The following is a 17544-nucleotide window of genomic DNA, read 5'->3' as shown; positions in this document are numbered from 1 at the left end:
ACAGACATTCCTGGAGTATTGATTCATCTCTTAAGAGCAACACCCTGATACTCAGCATTTTCTGTAAAAGATTAACCAGGGCTTTGAGCAGAAAGCATTCCTGTTCATGCCATGCTCATGTTTACATCACCTGTTGAAACTAAATTAGTGCAAATAAATCTTTTCCTTATTTCCATGTTTACTTTGTCAAACCACAGAAATTATCAGCTTCTGCTTTCACAGGTCTGCCGAAGTTGTTTTTTTCCTGGCAATCTCTGATATTCTAACTATGACTATCTCAACATCTATCTAGTCGAAGTTGAACCTAAAATTGCAAATTCTTCCTCTTCCAAACCTTTTATTTAAAGCCAGATCCAAAGTATCTCTAACAATGACATATCAATTATTCTCAGTTTCTTTTTAAACCCATGGCTATACCTGAGTAAATATTTTCTTATACTTCCTAGTTTCTTCTTCCTGGCTTAACATACGAGCATTAACTCCAATAAATTCTGGGATCATCATGTGGTAATAATACACAAGATGTAACAAAAGTAGGGGAGAAGGATGCACTGCGTACAGATGTAGTAAAAAATGCCTCAGAATTAACTGCTTGAAGGCATTACAGAGCAGATAGGATATAACACAGCAGACACGATGATCTACTTCTCAGCAGATGTCCAGTTTGTAGAAATCTGTCTTTACCCTGAAAAATGACCTCCTGCATGAACAGGCTTAATACTTAATGAGCTAAATACCCTTTTAAAAATTCTGTAAACTTCAAATTGAAAGTAATTTTGAGAGAGGTACAACATATTCAGGCAGACACAGCTGGCATGGGAAAAATCCCCTCAGCAATTCCAGTGAAATCACTGGGATCAAGTAAGCTTGCAAAATGAGCTTACAGCCCATTTACTGGTTGAGTACATTCATTTGTTTACTCAAATGAGTAGCATGACAATTTTATTAAGAAGGGATAAAAGCCCATCCTGAGCATGGAATAATGGCTGTGGTATGTTCATGCAGGGAGATAAACCCAGAGCAGTTTAAACCATTCCCTCACGTTTTAACCTCCCGAAGCTGACTGGGCATCACATACAAGGCACTTCTCAACTAAGCAGCAGATGTGGGGCAGTAACCTCAAACCCTGCAGAGTCATGCAGATAAATTAACTTTGGTCCTTAGAGGTGTCTTTCAGCAAGATTAATTAGGCACAGGTTTGTGGTGACAGGGCTATAATGTGCCTGCTTTCAAAATTCCATCCATTCTTGGGAGATCTGTTGAGTACAGTGAACATTCCTTTATCTCAGGGAATGCTGTGAAGTTCAGAAGTGCTGTGTCTGTCTGAGGCCTCCTCCTAAAGAGACATCCCGGTAAAATCATAGAATGATTTGTGTTGGAAGGGCCTTAGAGATAATTTCACTCCTTCCCCCTGCCATGGGCAGGGACACCTTCCACTAGCCCAGGTTGCTCACAGCTCCATCCAGCCTGGCCTAGGACACTTCCAGGGATCCAGTGGTAGCCACAGCTTTTCTGGGCACCCTGTGCCAGGGCCTCACCACCCTCACAGGGGAGAATTTCTTCCTGATATCCAATCTTAACCTGCTCTCTGAGAGTGCGAAGCCATTCCCCCTTGTCCTGTCACTCCAGGCCTTTGTAAATCCTCCATACCTTTGTACAAGAGACAAAATCTTGCTAAATGCCACAGCCTTAGGCCTAATTCTCAAGGCATGTGGGCCCCCTTGGTGAAGAAGGGTAAAGCTAAATACCTGTCCAGTGAAAAGGGGATTCATCATCAGTCCTATTTTCAGGACAAGAGTGCACACAGGCAGGATGTGTTGTAGTGTGAGCAGTGGGGTAGATAGCAGATGGGTGGCCAAAGGAGATGTTGTCCAGATACTTAGAAAAAGACCAGAATGAATAAAGGTGCCTAAGTTTATTGATAATTGAAATATATCCATGATGGTTTTCTTTTACCTCTAACGTAAGTTTTGAATATCCAGGTGATCCTACATCCAGAGTTTCTTTCTTCAACAAGCCCCTTGCTGCCCTTGGATTATGAGGAGTTTGTTAGAGGCTGCCACCTTGGTGTATTCCCATCATACTATGAACCCTGGGGCTACACTCCAGGTAGGAATTTTGTACCCTTAACTAGCGTAGAAAGATGAGCACCCATTCTGTTGCTGCAGCCAGTTCCTTCTGAAGTTCTGCAAAAACTCTTTAAACTCTGTTTCCTCTGCCATGCAAAGGTCTTACTGCTGGCAAAACTGTCCCTGCAGTTTGCTCTTTCCTGTTCTAATGTGTAATCTTTTGATTTTTTTATGGCTTTAGAACAAGAAATAATTTTTAAAACTTAATTCTTGGTTGAAGGATTTTTAAAAAAGGTGTGCAGGAATGTAAATATTTAAAAAAGCAGGGAAAGAAATCTGATGCTGCCAGCTGACATAGTTTAGTGGATTTAATTGAAAATAGCAAGTTTGAGAGAATTATATAATGCCATAGCTATTATTTAACAGAAATACATGCAGTGGTAGTGAATCTCATTGAATTAACTGGAAATTTCTAAAAATGCAGAGAGCATATAGATTCTGACTTAAAATATTCTCTCTGTCAATACTCATTTGTATTTCCCAGAAACAAAGACTGATTTTTAAAGGTATATCTAAAACTATTTTACAGACACCAGTTTTATTGTCATATGAGTGAAGGCCATGTAGATGTCTCTGCACTTTTGTAAGACTAGAGTCTGCATGCTGGTTTAGGTTAGGCTTAGGCTCCTTGGCAAAAACTTTTTAAGGAGGGTAAGCAATTATCCTTACTCATGGATGTGACAGAAAAAAACTACAAAAAATCTATACATATTCTGATTTTATAAAACTAGCTCCACATCTGCTGTGAATGTAGTCCTGAGTTAATCATGGGGTTTGTTGTTTTGGGATGGGATTTTTATTTTGGAGGGTTTTTTTTTTCCTGCTATAGAGACCTGTTGGCAAGCTATCGAAATCCAAAGTTTGATATGCTCCTGCCCCTAAGAGATTCAGCTTTGTAAAGAGTTGTGAACAACTAATGCACATAGGTGTACATTAGGCTCCAATTTAAAATCCAGATATTGGGGTTCTCTGTTTAAAAACTGCAGTCCCAGAAAGTTTTCAGTTTAGCTGCTCTGAAACACAAACTTATGTTTGCAAACACAGGGTGAATTTTGTGTTTAAAATTTCTTTTTATATTTTTTCCAATAATCCACAACAAAACATTATTATTGTTTTCACTTGACATTTTCAGAGCAGCTTTATTGTTATGGGACTTTCTGTCTGCCTGTTTTGTTTTTGTTTTCTCATAAAGGTGAAACCACTGCAGGTATATTGTCCTGAAACCCTTTTTGCCTGTTTCTTTCTGCAGCTGAGTGTACTGTGATGGGCATTCCCAGTGTAACCACAAATCTCTCTGGATTTGGCTGTTTCATGCAGGAACATGTTGCTGACCCAGAAGCTTATGGTAAAAACTTTAACAGCATATCAAAATATCACCTCTGAGTTAGGAAAGCAAAAAGCACAGCAAGCATGCTGTTACCCCTCAAATTTGTGTTTCTCTAGGACAAGGAAATGCATTAGGGGAATATATTCAGAGCTCTGAATATCTTGTTAAGTTGAACAAGTGATTTCAGCTTTCATATTTATCCAAACCCTTTATGGGTTATTTTTTTTCGGTCTCCCTTTAACCTTTTGTTTTCCATATTCTTCCAAATTCATCACTGCTCATATCAGTCTGGAGTCTCCCAGCATTTCCCTGTAGTGCCTCTGGTTATAATGCTCTAAGCCTTCCAAAGAAGCTGGGAAAGTCTGCTTCTCTTAATAGTGTGGGATTCAAGACCAGTGACATGACCCTCCCCAAACAAACATTAAATTACCATGTACACTTAAAAAAAATAAAGCCATGGAAATACAAGGAATCTACTTCAAATAAATAGTGATCTGCTCAGGTTCATAACTGGAGTGCCAATGCCTGATACGTCAGGATGATTCTGCCTCTTGAGTCATCCTCTGCCTCAGTAGCTCCTCCTTTTAGGGTTGTTTTCCCCTGTTTTCCAACTGGTGGTTGTCACTAAAGCTGTGGCCTCCCCAAGGTACAGAGCAAAGGCACAGCCCTCCCTGTCCTTTCCTCCTTGCTTAGCCAGGGCTGACTGGAAGCCCCATCTCTGGAAGTGTCCAAGATCAGGCAAAATATAGCTCTGAGCAACCTGGGATAGTGGCAGATGTCCCTGCCCATGGCAGGGTTTGGAACTTGATGATCTTTAAGGTCCCTTCCAAGCTGACCCATTCTGTAATTCTGTGGTTCTATGAATATTGAGCACATTCCCAAACCAGGGCCTCTTTGCAAGTACTTGGGCTTGTTTCCACAATCAGGCAGTGACAGCCCCACACTGGTGACACCTTTGCCTGACCTAGAGGCAAGGGTTAGAGCCAGGTACAAAATCTAGATAACCTGCCCAGGTGAACATGTCTTTGAGACCTTTCAGAGAGACCACAGAACACAGGTCACCTGCTCTTCTCTGCCAAAACATAGGTGTGAGTTGTATAAATTACTGTGCTGGTCCCAAGCACTTCATTAAGGTAGTTTTGCATCTCTCGTGTCCATTAAGAGAGCTGCAAGGTCTGGCACCCTCTTCTTGCCAACACTCTGGTTTAAGGAGGGTGGCAAAAATAAAGTATTAATCTCAGCAATGTAGAGGCAAAGTTTACCTCTGCCCTCTCTCTGCCAGAATTGTCTGTTGAATGATGTATGTGAGTTAGCTGTCTCCATGGAAACACTTGTATTTCTACAGAAAACACAGCCTCTCTCCTACAGCCTGATTCTGGCCATCCACACTTGTGAATTCTATAGCAAGCTAGGAAAGCACTAGATGGATTATGTTTTCCTTAAGAAGTCAGTATTTTTTAAATTATGGGAAATAAAAATTATATATCTTTATCCAGAAGCTCGAACCTTTTTGGACATACATACACATCATCAACAAAGCCTCTGAGTTTTGAAGAATTTGCTGAATTTCAGCCTGAAAAGTAGAAAAAATTAAATTAAAAAAAAAAACCAGCATATTTCTCTGCATCTCTCCATTTCATCAGAATGGTAACAAATGTTCCAGTTGTAGCTGCCTTTTAACATTTAAAAGAATATACTGCATGTAACATTTGATAGCTGACAGAAGGTAGATGGGAGGTGTAGGAGGTCAGATCCCATCTTCAGTCCCACTCACCTCGGCCTCGCTGGTGTCCCTCAGGGATCTACATCGTGGACAGGAGGTTCCGCTCGCCGGACGAGTCGTGCAACCAGCTGACCCAGTTCCTGTACGGGTTCTGCCAGCAGAACCGGCGCCAGAGGATCATCCAGAGGAACCGCACCGAGCGCCTCTCCGACCTCCTGGACTGGAAGTACCTGGGCAGGGTGTGTGAGAAAGAGGCAGTAAAATCTCCAGGCTCGTAGGCCTGGCCAGAGCCCTCAGCAGTGCGAGCACACAGCCCCGTGCTGAAATTCCCCTCTCTAAGGGGATAAAGGCAAAGCCTGCACATTTCCTTCCATGCTCCAGTGGCAAGGAGAGACTGAACAGGTTAGAGCAGAATCCAGTCACACCACCGAGCTCTTGCTGGTGCTAAACACAATGTAAAAATCTGACGGTGTTGGCAACACCTACACTAAGGTGGATTTGTGTTCCTAAGTCATCTGGACACTTTGAAAAATCTTTCCCATCCTCCATGAAATGTTGCTGGGCTCTATGGCTCCTCAACAGTCCTCAAGTGCCTCTGTACTTTAAATGCAAAGTAGTGTTTTTAATTTGACACAGGGCACTACAGTACCACCTATTCAGAAGACAGTAGTGAAGTATTGTTCTCAATTCTGCAGGACTAAAGAAGTGGATGCACATATATGAGTTTTGTAGCTGTTTTGAACCTTTTCCTGCTCTGATACCTGTGTGTGAGCCTTAGTATTTATATGTTTCCCAACACTGCATAAGACATAACGAGCTATTTTTTCCGTGCATGTGCTGCAAACTCAGGAATACAGTGGATCTAAAAATATTTTTGTCAAATTCTTAAATACCAGGCATCAGTGAACTCATAAATGTCACTTCTCTGTTGCTGTTACACATGCTTCAGTGCAGTCCAAAGTGACTTTGAATGAGCCTAAAACTTATGTGTAATACATATGCACACTTAAAAATGTAAATTTTCCTTGTTAAAAGAAACCCACAATTCTTTCCTGAGGGATAAAGAATGCCTGTCACTCAATAGGAGCTACACTGACCAAGACAAGTCCTAGTTTCCATTTTAATACATCTTACAGACACCTTATTCAGCTTCTGCTCCAGACCTCTTTGCTGTGAATCTGTCATGAATGGCTCATCATTTCACAGTACAAGCAGTGATATCAGCTGGATTCTGCTTATCTGAAAACCTGTTTAGCCTTTGTTCAGCACCATCTTTTAGAAAATAACTCATTTTATGTTCCTTTCCCCCCTTGCTTAAGTCTACCCAAGATTTCTATGGCTTGTAATGGCTTCTCTGTTGTGTTGCAGTATTACATGCATGCCAGACACTTGGCCCTCAGCAGAACATTCCCAGATAAATTTGAGATGGAACCAAGTGCTCCACCAAAGGTAAAGTCTGCTTTTAGAGATGAGTTCATTTTGCCTGCTTTACAAGGAGAGAGAGGAAGAGTGTGAGGGAGAAGAGATTTAACAAGTTTGGGTTAAATAAAGAGAATTAGGAACTCCTACTTAAAAGCTTAACAAGTTATAGACCTAGTCTCCAGTCAGGAGTATGCTGTTTTGGGCTGGGACATAGTCAATTTCTCTCCCAGTAGCTGGGCTGTGTTTTGGATTTGTGCTGAAAGCAGTGCTGGTAGCACAGGGATGGTTTAGTTCTTGCTGAGCAGGGTTTGAACAGAGCCAGGAACTTTTCTGCTCCTCACCCACCCTGTCAGTGATGGGCTGGGGGTAGAGAGGGAGTTGGGAGGGGACACAGCTGGGACAGCTGACCCTTAATGGCCAAAGGGACACTCCAGACCTTATGGCATCATGCCCACTATATAAAGCTGGGGGAAGAAGGAGGAAAGGGGGATGTTCAGAGTGCTGCCATTTGTCTTTTCAAGTCACTGCTACCTGTGATGGGGCCCTGCTTTTCTGGGGATGGCTGAACGCCTCCTTGCCCATGGGAAGTGGGGAATGAGTTCCTGGATTTACTTTGCTTGTGTGCACAGCTTTTGCTTTCCCTACTAAACTGTCTTAATGTAACCCATGAGCTTGCCCACTTTCCCCTTTTGATTCCCTCCTTGGCCTCTCCAGGAGGGAGTGTGCTGAGGCCATGTGGGGCTGAGTAGCTGACTGGGGTTAAACCACAACCTACTGGTGTCAGATCCAAACACAGGGGTTACCAGGTGGGACACAGGAACACGTCTTCAGATGATTTAGACTGAGCTGGATAGGACCATGACACTTTGCACCAGCTGAGGAACTGGCCTTTGAAATTCCTCTTGGAAGAGTGGCTGCTACTCCCTTTTGCTTCTGCTAAATGCCATGGAGATGTTCTGCACCAACCAAATAGAGAGGAGTTGGGAAAGGATGTTCTCGGGAAAGCAAGGCAAGGTATTGCCTTCTTCTGAACATGCTATGTTGGCTGGAGCTGCAAGGGGTCACTTTAAAGGCACACCTTCAAACAGTTCTTGCCTAGTCCAGATTAGCACCAATTTGAGAAGAGAGGCTGCTCAGAACAATGTTACTTGGAACCAAACCTCAAAGAGCAACTCTTAATTTTTTTACTAAGGAGAGAGGAGGTTCAGACCAAACCCCTTTGCTGGTTTTGCAGATGCTGACATTATAAGTAGAAAACCATTTTGAATGTTTAGATTGAAACCTGAATTTCAGTAAGCATATTCTGACTACAGAGTACAGAAGGATTTTGTCCTATGCTGATTGTTTTGAGGCTCAGTAAAGATAGCCATGTTTTGCAAAAAGCAATGCTGGAAGGGCAGGACATTGTTTATGGCACAGGGTAAACATCTCTGTCATACAAGTGTGTATTTACTGGCAGAGGAGGACTGAGGAGGATCTGGGTTGAGGGAAACTTAATTTTAGATTGCAGGGCAGGTCTAGCTTACATATGACTTCCACTGGCTTCCTCTGAAGTGATGATAGCCTTAACTTTAAATAAGGTATAACCTTATTTATAACTTATAACCTTAAATTGCTGTATAAAACCAATGGAGGAGCTCAGCTGACACATTCACCTTGCTTCTGTCCCTGGCAGACGGAAGGTTTCAGGTTCCCCAGGCCTTCATCGGTGCCGCCATCGCCCTCTGTCTCCCAGCATTCCAGCCCTCACCACAGCGAAGCCGAGGACGAAGATGAGGATGAGAGATATGATGAGGATGAGGAAGCTGAAAGGGATAGGCAGAACATCAAGTCCCCCTTTTCCCTTGGAGCCTTGCCACAAGGAAAGAAGAAGCAGCATGGAGAATACAGGAACTGAACTGGTTGCTCTCCCTATCCACTCAACAGTTTCTCCTGTAGGCTTGGCAAGCTTTGTGTTAAGGACAGTGTGATGTAATTAGGGGAACCTTAAATGTTACTTGAGCTACACTTTTTGAAAGCCTAATATTATTTCACCTTGAAAGTAGTTTAAATGACAATTTTTCTGTGCCCCTTTGAGGTAGAAGAGATTTTTCAGGCTTAATAAAACTAGAGGATGAGACAATACCCTCAGGAGCTTATACAAACTGCAAATCATACCTTTGTCTGTGGAATCAACTGTATTAATCATAGTCTAGACAAATAGCTACATTTTGGGTATCCCAAAGGAATTTCTGCTTCATTTATGTTTCCCCTTTTCCCCTCCTAAACTAACATGAACTTTAAACCAGAGCTCAAAAAATTGGAGGGAAAAAAGAGTGTTACACTGGAGAAATATTGGAAGAGTTTAAAAAGATACACTGAAAAGAAAATGGTCTTTCTTTTTCCTGATGCTGTTTATTGTAAGCTTACATAACATTTTTTTACAGCAAACAGAAGTGTCTTAATCCAGTGGTAAAACATACTTCCTGTGGAACAATATAATGTCTTATGCAGTGGGCATTTGAATTTTAGAGACAAATGAAGTCATCTTTCTGACGTCATTTAGACCCACAATAAACAGCAGACCATTTATTTTCTGATTCCTCTGGTATGTCTCTTTTATTTTCATCTTGTTGTAGATTCTAGGTTTGTTAACAATCTGGTTTGGGAGGAAATTAATGTAACTTGGCTAAGGGGAATGACAAAATTTCCTTAAGTGTCACCTTCCCCTGCAGACAAGAACCACACAGTGTGACAACATTCAAGGATCAGTAATTTCCATTAGTTCATGCTCTATTTCACTTCTTCCAGAAGAGACCTAATCCTAACAAATAATGCCAAAAAACTTCAAGATACAATTTTGAAAAGCACTTGAGACTTCAAAGTTCTTGGGAGATAACTGATCCTCACAACAAGAGCTAAACATTTCATTTGCCTTGCAGAAAACTTTTAGAAGTATTTCAGCTCCTAGAGATGCAGAGAGTGCCTGAAAGGGCTCTTCAGAAGCACATCTTGTTGTGAGGAGGTTAGAGATCAATCTCTTGTTTTTCAAGTTTGTGCATCAAAAATTTCTCATGCTGCTCAAGAAAAGACATTTCCAGAACTTTATGCAGCCTGTTCTTCAGCAGGTGGGACAATGTAAGCTTTGGAGGTTTTTACCTTTCCTGTCAATCCCAGGGGGAGCCTGGATGCCCAGCTTTGGTTAGGCTCCTACTTTTCAAACACTTAACCAATGCTTGATGATATGGTTCTGACTATAGGCCACTTAGAATAAAAGTGACAATGTGCTTATTTGTATTTTTGACCACCTAAAATCCATTTTAAATCTGGACTTATAATCTTGAGCTGATTTGGATACTTGAAAGAATATTCTCAGAAGTCAGGTTCCAGTTTTTATGGTGAAAACTTATTTGAAATTTAAGGGAGTCACTATTTCTTTAGCCATTTAAAAGGTAATTCAACACTAAGTAATTTTTTATATAAAAGTGGTGAAACAAAGATACTGCAAATCTTTTCTTTCACACAGTTTACTATGTGGAGAATGCATTTTGTGTTTCTTCCACAATGTGCTCCTCATCAGAGTTCCCTTAGAGAGTCAAAAAATGTAATGGCTGAGAGTCCCAAAGAAAGAACTTATGAAGGGCATATTGACTGAAAGTTGATGTTTTCATAAATAAATTGAGAAATCTGTACTTATTGCTTGTATTTCTAAGCTCTGCTGTAGAGCAGGAAGGCTGTGTGTGTTTCAGCACACTCACATGCTTTGAGCACCCTCCTGGTGTTAGAAAGTGCTCAGATTTGAGGTAGCACCAATCTGAATTCTCAGATTCAGGTCCTGCAGTGGCCAAAGCGACCTCTGCTCCACACCTTGGACTCGTGTTAGCTCTGCCTTGATTCCAGGATTAGTAACTAGGCAATTTATCTATAGCTAAACACTTCTGTATGTTGAATTTGTAGCATTGGAGGAACAGCTTCTCATTCAGCCACAGCAACAGATTGCCTAAATTAAGTGCCACACATTCCCAACACCTGACAAACTTGGTAGCAGCTATCTGTTACATAAGGGATTGTCTTCCAGATGGAAATCACTGGGGTTTCACAAACAGCTCACCAGCAAGGCAGAAAGTCTACTCTGTTTGATTATATTTGTGAAGAATTGTTATCAGGAGCACACATAAAATCAGTCAGCTGGGAATAGGGTGGGTGCAGCTTCTGTATCACTGGGACAGGCAGAAGAATGTAAATTTCAGGACACTGATAAACCAAAGGATGTATAACTCCTCTACTTCTCACTTTTCTAGTGGAAGGTCCCAGCATTTGGAACTGGATGATCTTTTAGGTCCCTTCCAAACTAGGCCTTTCTAGGATTATGTTCTCTGATTCCATGCTACTTTTTGTCTGAGCACAGATCCTGTAAAACCTGCTGGAAAATCACTTAGATGCACCTGAGATATTCCAAATATGCTGGAAACAAAGGGCATTTAAAATAATGAAAGAATTCAAATGGATACCATTGGTCTTGAGGTGAAGTTCATAATGAATGTTCTGTCATACAACAAACACTGCCATTGGAAGATATATCAGTGCTTAAAAATGAACAAAACAGGACACTTAGCTTCCACCAGCTCATCAGTGTAGTGATGCAGATTATAAACAATGACTGAAAGTGCATCTAACCCCATGAAACAAATAAATTCCTCTATTCCTTCAGCTGTGTGTCTTTGTGTTGAGGTAAAGCAGCACCATAGTTAGTGTGAGTAAATCAGCAGTATTATGAGAAAGATCAGGGGAATTTAACATTAAAAGATGAAGAGCTTGACTAGAAGGTTAAAAAAATAAAACAGTTGCTTGGACACAGAAATCATGTGGCTACTCTTTAATTACATCAGAACTACAGAGGCTTTCCAGTGAGACCACAGAACTACATAAATAATACATCCTTATCAGCACAGAATGATAATTAACAGATTTATGCATAATTCCAGTTCTGCAACTCAGAAAGAAAGAACAAAAAATACAATCACAAAGCAGTCTTTAATGAGGCCTTGATAATGCAAGACCTGTCCCCAAACTGTCTTTATGTGCTGGGTCTTGCTCAGTAGGATTTTTCAGAGTATTTCTGCAGGAGTGGACTGGGGCAATAAGTGCTGCTGCCTATTCTCTGTGCTGACTGATACCTGCCAAATAAAAATTGAAAAGAAAAACAAATCACCAGTTTTGCAGTCACAGACAGCTGGAATGTTTTTATATCTCACTGAATTTACTGACCATCAGCAGCCTACAGGGCCATCAGTGAAGTAGTAGTGGAATCTGTCTTTATCAGGGTTCAAAAAGCTTCACTATTCAGCTGAGTGGAAGGTGGTAAAAGGTTTCCCAATGACAATTGAAAAACTTCTTAATGAAGTTGTCCAAAGAGACAGTTTTAATTATCTTTTCAGGTGAGCTGATGGCGTGTATTTTAAATTTCAGATGAGACATACAAAGTGCTTTAAAGAAAGCAGAAACTTTACAGATGCTTTCCTTATCTGAACTAGTACCTTTTAATCCCTTTGCATCCAAAATTTTGCAATGTGAAAACACCTCGCCCTTTGGGAACTTCAGTGAGAATTGATTAAACACTTTACTTACACAAGTTAAGCTTTCAGGTTCAAAGCTGTACAAATGTTAAAGGCATTTGAAATAATTTCACCAATTTAATAGACTGTCTGTCAGGTAGCCAGGGTGTTCACTGTTTTCTTCTTCCACTGTAAGACAAAACACAATGGGGAGAAATAAGTTGTAGATGAAGGAAAGTTCAACCAGACACAGTTTTGAGCTTTCAGATGTGCCTTAGGCACAGATTCAGTGCAGTGTGACTGCTCAGCTAAGAGAGACAGAGGGAGCACCTCTAAAAACAGTCATGTATTCTCTAATTTTTAAATGTAGGAATTTTTCTGTGTGCTGAAGAAGAAAACTACAAACTGTGTCCAGAGGGGTAAGTTAGCACATGGCAAAAAAAAAATCATGCTGAAGAAAATAATAGATTTGTTCTTCATTTGTGCATTGCTCTCAGTCAGCTGATCTGAAAGTGCATGGCTTACCCAGGTTTGACTGGTTATTTCCTACCATACAGATGGAAATGTTACTCCACCTAGTTTTTTTTTCAAACAAGCTGCCAGTTCTGCTTATCTCTCTCAGATATTTCACCCTTTTTTCTCTGTTGCTGTCCATCTCCCCTGCTATAGCAACAACAGGCTGGAAAATACCACTAAAATTTGGAAAAATCCACCTTCAGCAGAGGCTTTTGTGGGCATGTAAATGGCACTTTCACTGGTTTAACTTTAGAAGTGCTCACATATTTTGTCCAAAGCACTGCGCTCATTTTTTTATTCTGCCTTTTTCTCACTCCAAAATGCCACTGATTTTTTTGTTTGTTTGTTTGTTTGGTTGTTTTTTTGTTTGTGGTGGGGTTTTTTGTTGTTTGTTTTTTGTTTTGTTTTGGTTTGGATTTTTGTTTTGTTTTTGTGGGATTTTTGTTTGATTGGTTTTTGTTTGGTTGGGTTTTTTTTGTTTTTTGTTTTTTGTTCAGAGTTCTGCCAGGGCAGGGAAGAGAGGGCTGAGCACAGAGCCCCATCTCCATTTCCCAAAAAAAGAAAAAAGTCTGTGGTAGCTGAAGAGGTGAGGGATTTAAGGGCAGAGGACGTGGAGAGCAAAGGTTTAGGGTCTCAGCCTGATGATGTGAAACCAGCAGCTCCTCACCTGGGGTTCTTATGGATTCTTTTAAACCTTTGCACCAAATCCAGTGAGGGAATAAAATTTTCACAAGCAAACAGTATGCTATAGAAAAAGTTACCCCAGAAAAGGTTTGGGGTGAAAAATCCAATTGAAAAATAGCCATTCCCTTGAATCCAAACCAGTAAAACATCCAAACAGAAAATTAAAAGCAGAATACACAAATATTTACCTGCTATCATTATGTGGCTCATGTTGTAATCTGTGTAAATGTGCACTCCAATACAGGGCTCTCTGTTGAACAATATCTCAGTTCAAAACAGACCTTCTCGATCAATTTGCTAGTAAATGAAATACTGAAAAACCACTTTTAAAAAGTCAGAGTAAGACAAAACATGCATTTACCTTCCTGTGCTTTCTGTAAGGAAGTAAGGAACAGCACAGCAGCTTCAGAAAGGGATAAAGGATTTGTGTTATGGCTGCGTGTTTCTAGAATGAAAAATCAGAGATGCATGGTTTGTTAGTGTCTTATGACATTTCCTTACTTTGTTCTTTGCTTTTTTATTATTTCTATAACTAGAGAGTCAAAGACAAGAAGATATTGTCTCCTTCATTCTATAGCATTGTCTGCTCAAAACCAGCCTGATAATTAACACAAGAGATTAGCAATCTTTTTAAAAAGGAGGTTATTTCAAAATCCCTTGGAAGGTAAAAAGAACATTTTCCTTTTTTGTAGGTTCCTAACTTTTTAACAGCATCCTGTTCCCTCCAGAAACCTTGCCTAGTGTGGATTGATGACATCTGCTTCTGTCATTTGTTGCTTCAGCACAATTAATAGCTTGATTTGATTTTTTTTTTCCAGTGCAAAAAGAAAGTCAAAAGGACTGATGAAAATCCCACTTAGCAGCCAGGTCAGTCTGGAAATTATGTAAATGAAATCACACAGGTGCACCGGAGAGGGAAGTCAGCCTTTGTCATGTGCCGGCTGGAATGAAGGCACTGAAAAAAGGGGGTTTAGTTGTTTCCTTGGCTGAGATTCCAGGAAAACAGATCCCCTTCCCTTTCCAGGGATTTCTCCCATAAGCTGGGGAGGTGGGTGGGCTCCACAGCCCTGTGCTGATGGACTCACCCAGCTGCACTCTGTCATACAGGTCCTTCCTCTGGCTCTCATCTGCGATGAAGCGACGTCCCTCTACAAAAGCAGTGAGACAAGGGTGAAAACAGCCCCCAAAATTGTTGTAATTCCTACTTCATAGTCCCTAAAGGACTCTTTTCAATTTTGTATATGGTCAAGAATCTTCAATCTCTTTGCTGGATTATGAAGTATTGGCTTTTAAATTGTATTTTTATTTAAAAAAAAAAGAAAAAAAAAAAAAAAAACTCATCCCAAATCCCAAACTAACAAAATAAAATCACACTGCTTCCTGTGCATCAATAAGAATGAGAAAAACCTCACTAGGGAAGTAACACAATGCATTATTCCGTTGGAAGAATTTTTTAAAAATAACAAAAAGGGCCAAAATCTTCACTTTTATTAATAGAAATAATTGTATTAATGTCACTAAAACTTTCAGTTATCTTTACAGTTGTTTGGAGCTTGTATAGCTTGTATTTATTTTATTTTGCAGTTATTTATATTGTCTCCCTTTTGCATTTCACTCAGGATTATGACCTTCTTTTTCTTTTCCCCAATTTACAGGAAGCTTTTTTTCTTCCTCTCTTTATACCTGCCCTCCCTGATATCTTTTAATTTTAAATCAACAATTCAGAATACAATTTTTCATATTAATATTTCTGTTATATTTGATTATTTGGATCAAAGGACAACATCTCTAACTAAGTACAAAATCTGAGGATATTCTGATGGGAAGGACCCACAAGGGGCATTGAGTCCATCTGGGAAGTGAATGGCCTGTACAGGGACCAAAGGTGTGACCATGACATAATTAGCACCCTGCAATTAGCACATCCTCCCTGCAAGCCTCAAAACTTCCACCCCCACAGCATCCTCAGCATCTCCTGCTTGTGTGGAACCAAGGAATAATCTGGGGTGGGGAAAATTTTCTCCTCATAATGAAAAGAGCTCGAGACTTACGTGCACCCTTCAAATAGAGCATGGCCTGAGGAGTCCAGTTTCTCCTTTGGAAATGAGCCTTTATGCCAAATTAAAAAAAAAAAAAAAAAATTAAAAAAAAAGAGGGAAAATAGACATGTCAACATTCCATGCCACTGCTAATTAATACAAATACTTAATGGCACCAAGCTCTGAGCTTCATGAGCTCCATGCTGGGCTCACCTGAGGGGCGCTCCAGGAGAAGGTGACGAAGGACGCGGCCAGGAGCAGTGCCAGGGCAGACACTGGGGGTTTCTGCAGCCCCTGTGCACAACAGAGAGCCACAAGGTGCAGGAGGAGTCTTTCACATCTGCACATCCTCCCAGCTTCACATCTGAAGTGTTCCCAGCTGCTGCCTTGTCCCTGTCTTGCTGCCAAACCTCCTCTTGCTCAGGGGGGGTTTCAGTGCACCCTGATCTGATCAGAGGATTAACCTTAAATTGAACTTTATTCTTTTTACTCAAATCTATTCCATCCTGGTGAGAGCTGCCATCAAGGCAAGTACCTTTTGTGGTCCTATTTACAAGGACATCAGATCCTCCAGAAATGAGGATAATGTACAAACTAATGGGTAAAGATGCTATAAAATCTACCTTGATTTTACCAAACCATAGACAACAAACAAATGTAGGGGGCTTGTCATTCCAAACAAACAAACCAACCAAGAAACAAAATCTCTACTTCCCCAGGTTAAAAAAAAAAAGGAAAAAAATGTTTTAAATTTAGCATCCTATCAATATCAACCATGATTAAAACAAGTCACAAGACAGGGTTTTTTTTATTCTTGGAGGTTGTTCACTGATGCAGCACATGCAAATGGAAGCATTGAGCATGAATCCTCTGTGCACAAGTTGCACCTCTGCTTGTTCACACAGACCATGTTGTTATTCATGTATTGGTAATAGTGATGGGCACCAGAGAATCTAACTGTTTGTTTCATCCTGGGTTTGAGAGGTTGTACTATTGGTGTATTTTTAATACAGTTGTTTAAAATACATATAATATATCTATGTGTGTATTCATTTTGGGTTAATTTTAAGGAAAATTTCTTAAGTCCCCCTGCAGTTCTTAAATATTGCACTCAGATGAAAAAGAAAGCATTAATTGCAAACTAAATGTTTGCTACAGACCAAAAAATTCTCACTTACCTTCATACTTATCTTGGTGACAAACCTTCAGTCCTCTTTCCTTGGGATGATGTGTCACAAGATCTCCTTCCTACATGGCCAGGGGTCCCTTTTTAAATCTTCAGAGTGGAGATGCCCTCCCCTTCTGTGGCGGGGTGGAGAAGTCTGAAGGGATCTCTTGTCAGCCCTGTAGATGGAGAAGCAGAAGGTCTGATGACTCCTGAGGGAAACCTGCAGCCTTGCAGGAAGTCCTGATTGAAATGATTGAAGGATGGATGCACTTGGAGATGCACCCCATTAAACAGGTGAACACCTCCTGAATACATCAGCACCAGCCCTGAGCGTTTGCACCGCTCACCTTCCTGCTGGATGATCAATAATCACAGCCAGAGTGGGTATTAATATGGATGCTGAGAGTTTACCCAGGATAATCTACAATAGATCAGATTAGCATCCATTGTGGGAGCTGGAAAAGCTGGTAAATTACTCACCAGCATCAAGAGAGAAGTGACGTACCCAGTGTCACTAGCCTGAAGTTATTCCTTGCATACATGCAGAGGATGTAGTCTGTGGTTTGATTCTTTGATGATCTTTTGCATCTAGTTTTCTTGCACACAAGTAAAAGTATAAAGCTTGACAACAGCAACAACAAAAAAGACCCAAATTACCCTATAAATCCTGAAGTCCTAATAGTCAGAAACGCTTTTCTGTCCCATGGATTGGCTGGAGTAAAAGTCCAGCTCATGGGCTTGAATAGGTTAAACAGTGGAGCAGTGAACAGAAAAAAGGCAGGGATCAGGGAAGTAATTTCCATGAGCTACTTCTGGATGATTGTTGGGCTCATTGCAGTCATGGAGAGTTGCTTTGGTCCTCGGGCAAAGAGTTAATCACACTGGATGCCTGGCCTTGCTTGCTCTGTAGCCAGGGTTTTCATCTCTCCTCCTGTACTTTTTCCTTTGTAAACTTGATGGAAGCAGAAGGAGAAGCAAAGAAAACAAGGAGGTAGAAATTTG

General features: G+C 40.7%; 2 protein-coding genes across 2 annotated transcripts in view; one reads left to right on the top strand and one right to left on the bottom strand.

Annotated features, from left to right (window-relative positions):
* GYS2 (glycogen synthase 2) overlaps positions 1 to 9143 on the top strand; it is a 40729-nt gene extending 31586 nt beyond the window's left edge. The window contains exons 12-16 of the mRNA XM_058805408.1: positions 1983 to 2109; positions 3379 to 3474; positions 5255 to 5418; positions 6548 to 6628; positions 8277 to 9143. Coding sequence (XP_058661391.1) covers positions 1983 to 2109; positions 3379 to 3474; positions 5255 to 5418; positions 6548 to 6628; positions 8277 to 8498 — 690 coding nt within the window. The 3' untranslated portion in view covers positions 8499 to 9143. The remainder of the gene's footprint in view (positions 1 to 1982; positions 2110 to 3378; positions 3475 to 5254; positions 5419 to 6547; positions 6629 to 8276) is intronic.
* A 3122-nt stretch (positions 9144 to 12265) lies between these two features.
* SPX (spexin hormone) lies at positions 12266 to 16558 on the bottom strand. Its single transcript, XM_058805271.1, has 6 exons — positions 16553 to 16558; positions 15588 to 15668; positions 15387 to 15444; positions 14421 to 14483; positions 13697 to 13780; positions 12266 to 12324 (listed from the first exon to the last, which is right to left on the bottom strand). Exons 1-6 carry the CDS (start codon positions 16556 to 16558, stop codon positions 12266 to 12268), a joined length of 351 nt encoding a protein of 116 aa, XP_058661254.1.
* Positions 16559 to 17544: the final 986 nt, after the last annotated feature.

Source organism: Ammospiza caudacuta, chromosome 5 (assembly GCF_027887145.1).
Source record: "Ammospiza caudacuta isolate bAmmCau1 chromosome 5, bAmmCau1.pri, whole genome shotgun sequence".
In the NCBI taxonomy this organism is placed as follows: Eukaryota; Metazoa; Chordata; class Aves; order Passeriformes; family Passerellidae; genus Ammospiza; species Ammospiza caudacuta.
This window is presented reverse-complemented; position numbering and strand designations above follow the sequence as displayed.

What these genes read in the sequence shown, in the direction of transcription:
- SPX (XM_058805271.1), bottom strand. An exon ending in GCTCTATTTGAAGGGTGCAC is followed by an intron (nt 14,484 to 15,386) that starts GTAAGTCTCGAG and finishes CTGCTTTTGTAG; the next exon opens with AGGGACGTCGCTTCATCGCA. An exon ending in GTATGACAGAGTGCAGCTGG is followed by an intron (nt 13,781 to 14,420) that starts GTGAGTCCATCA and finishes TTTTCATTCTAG; the next exon opens with AAACACGCAGCCATAACACA.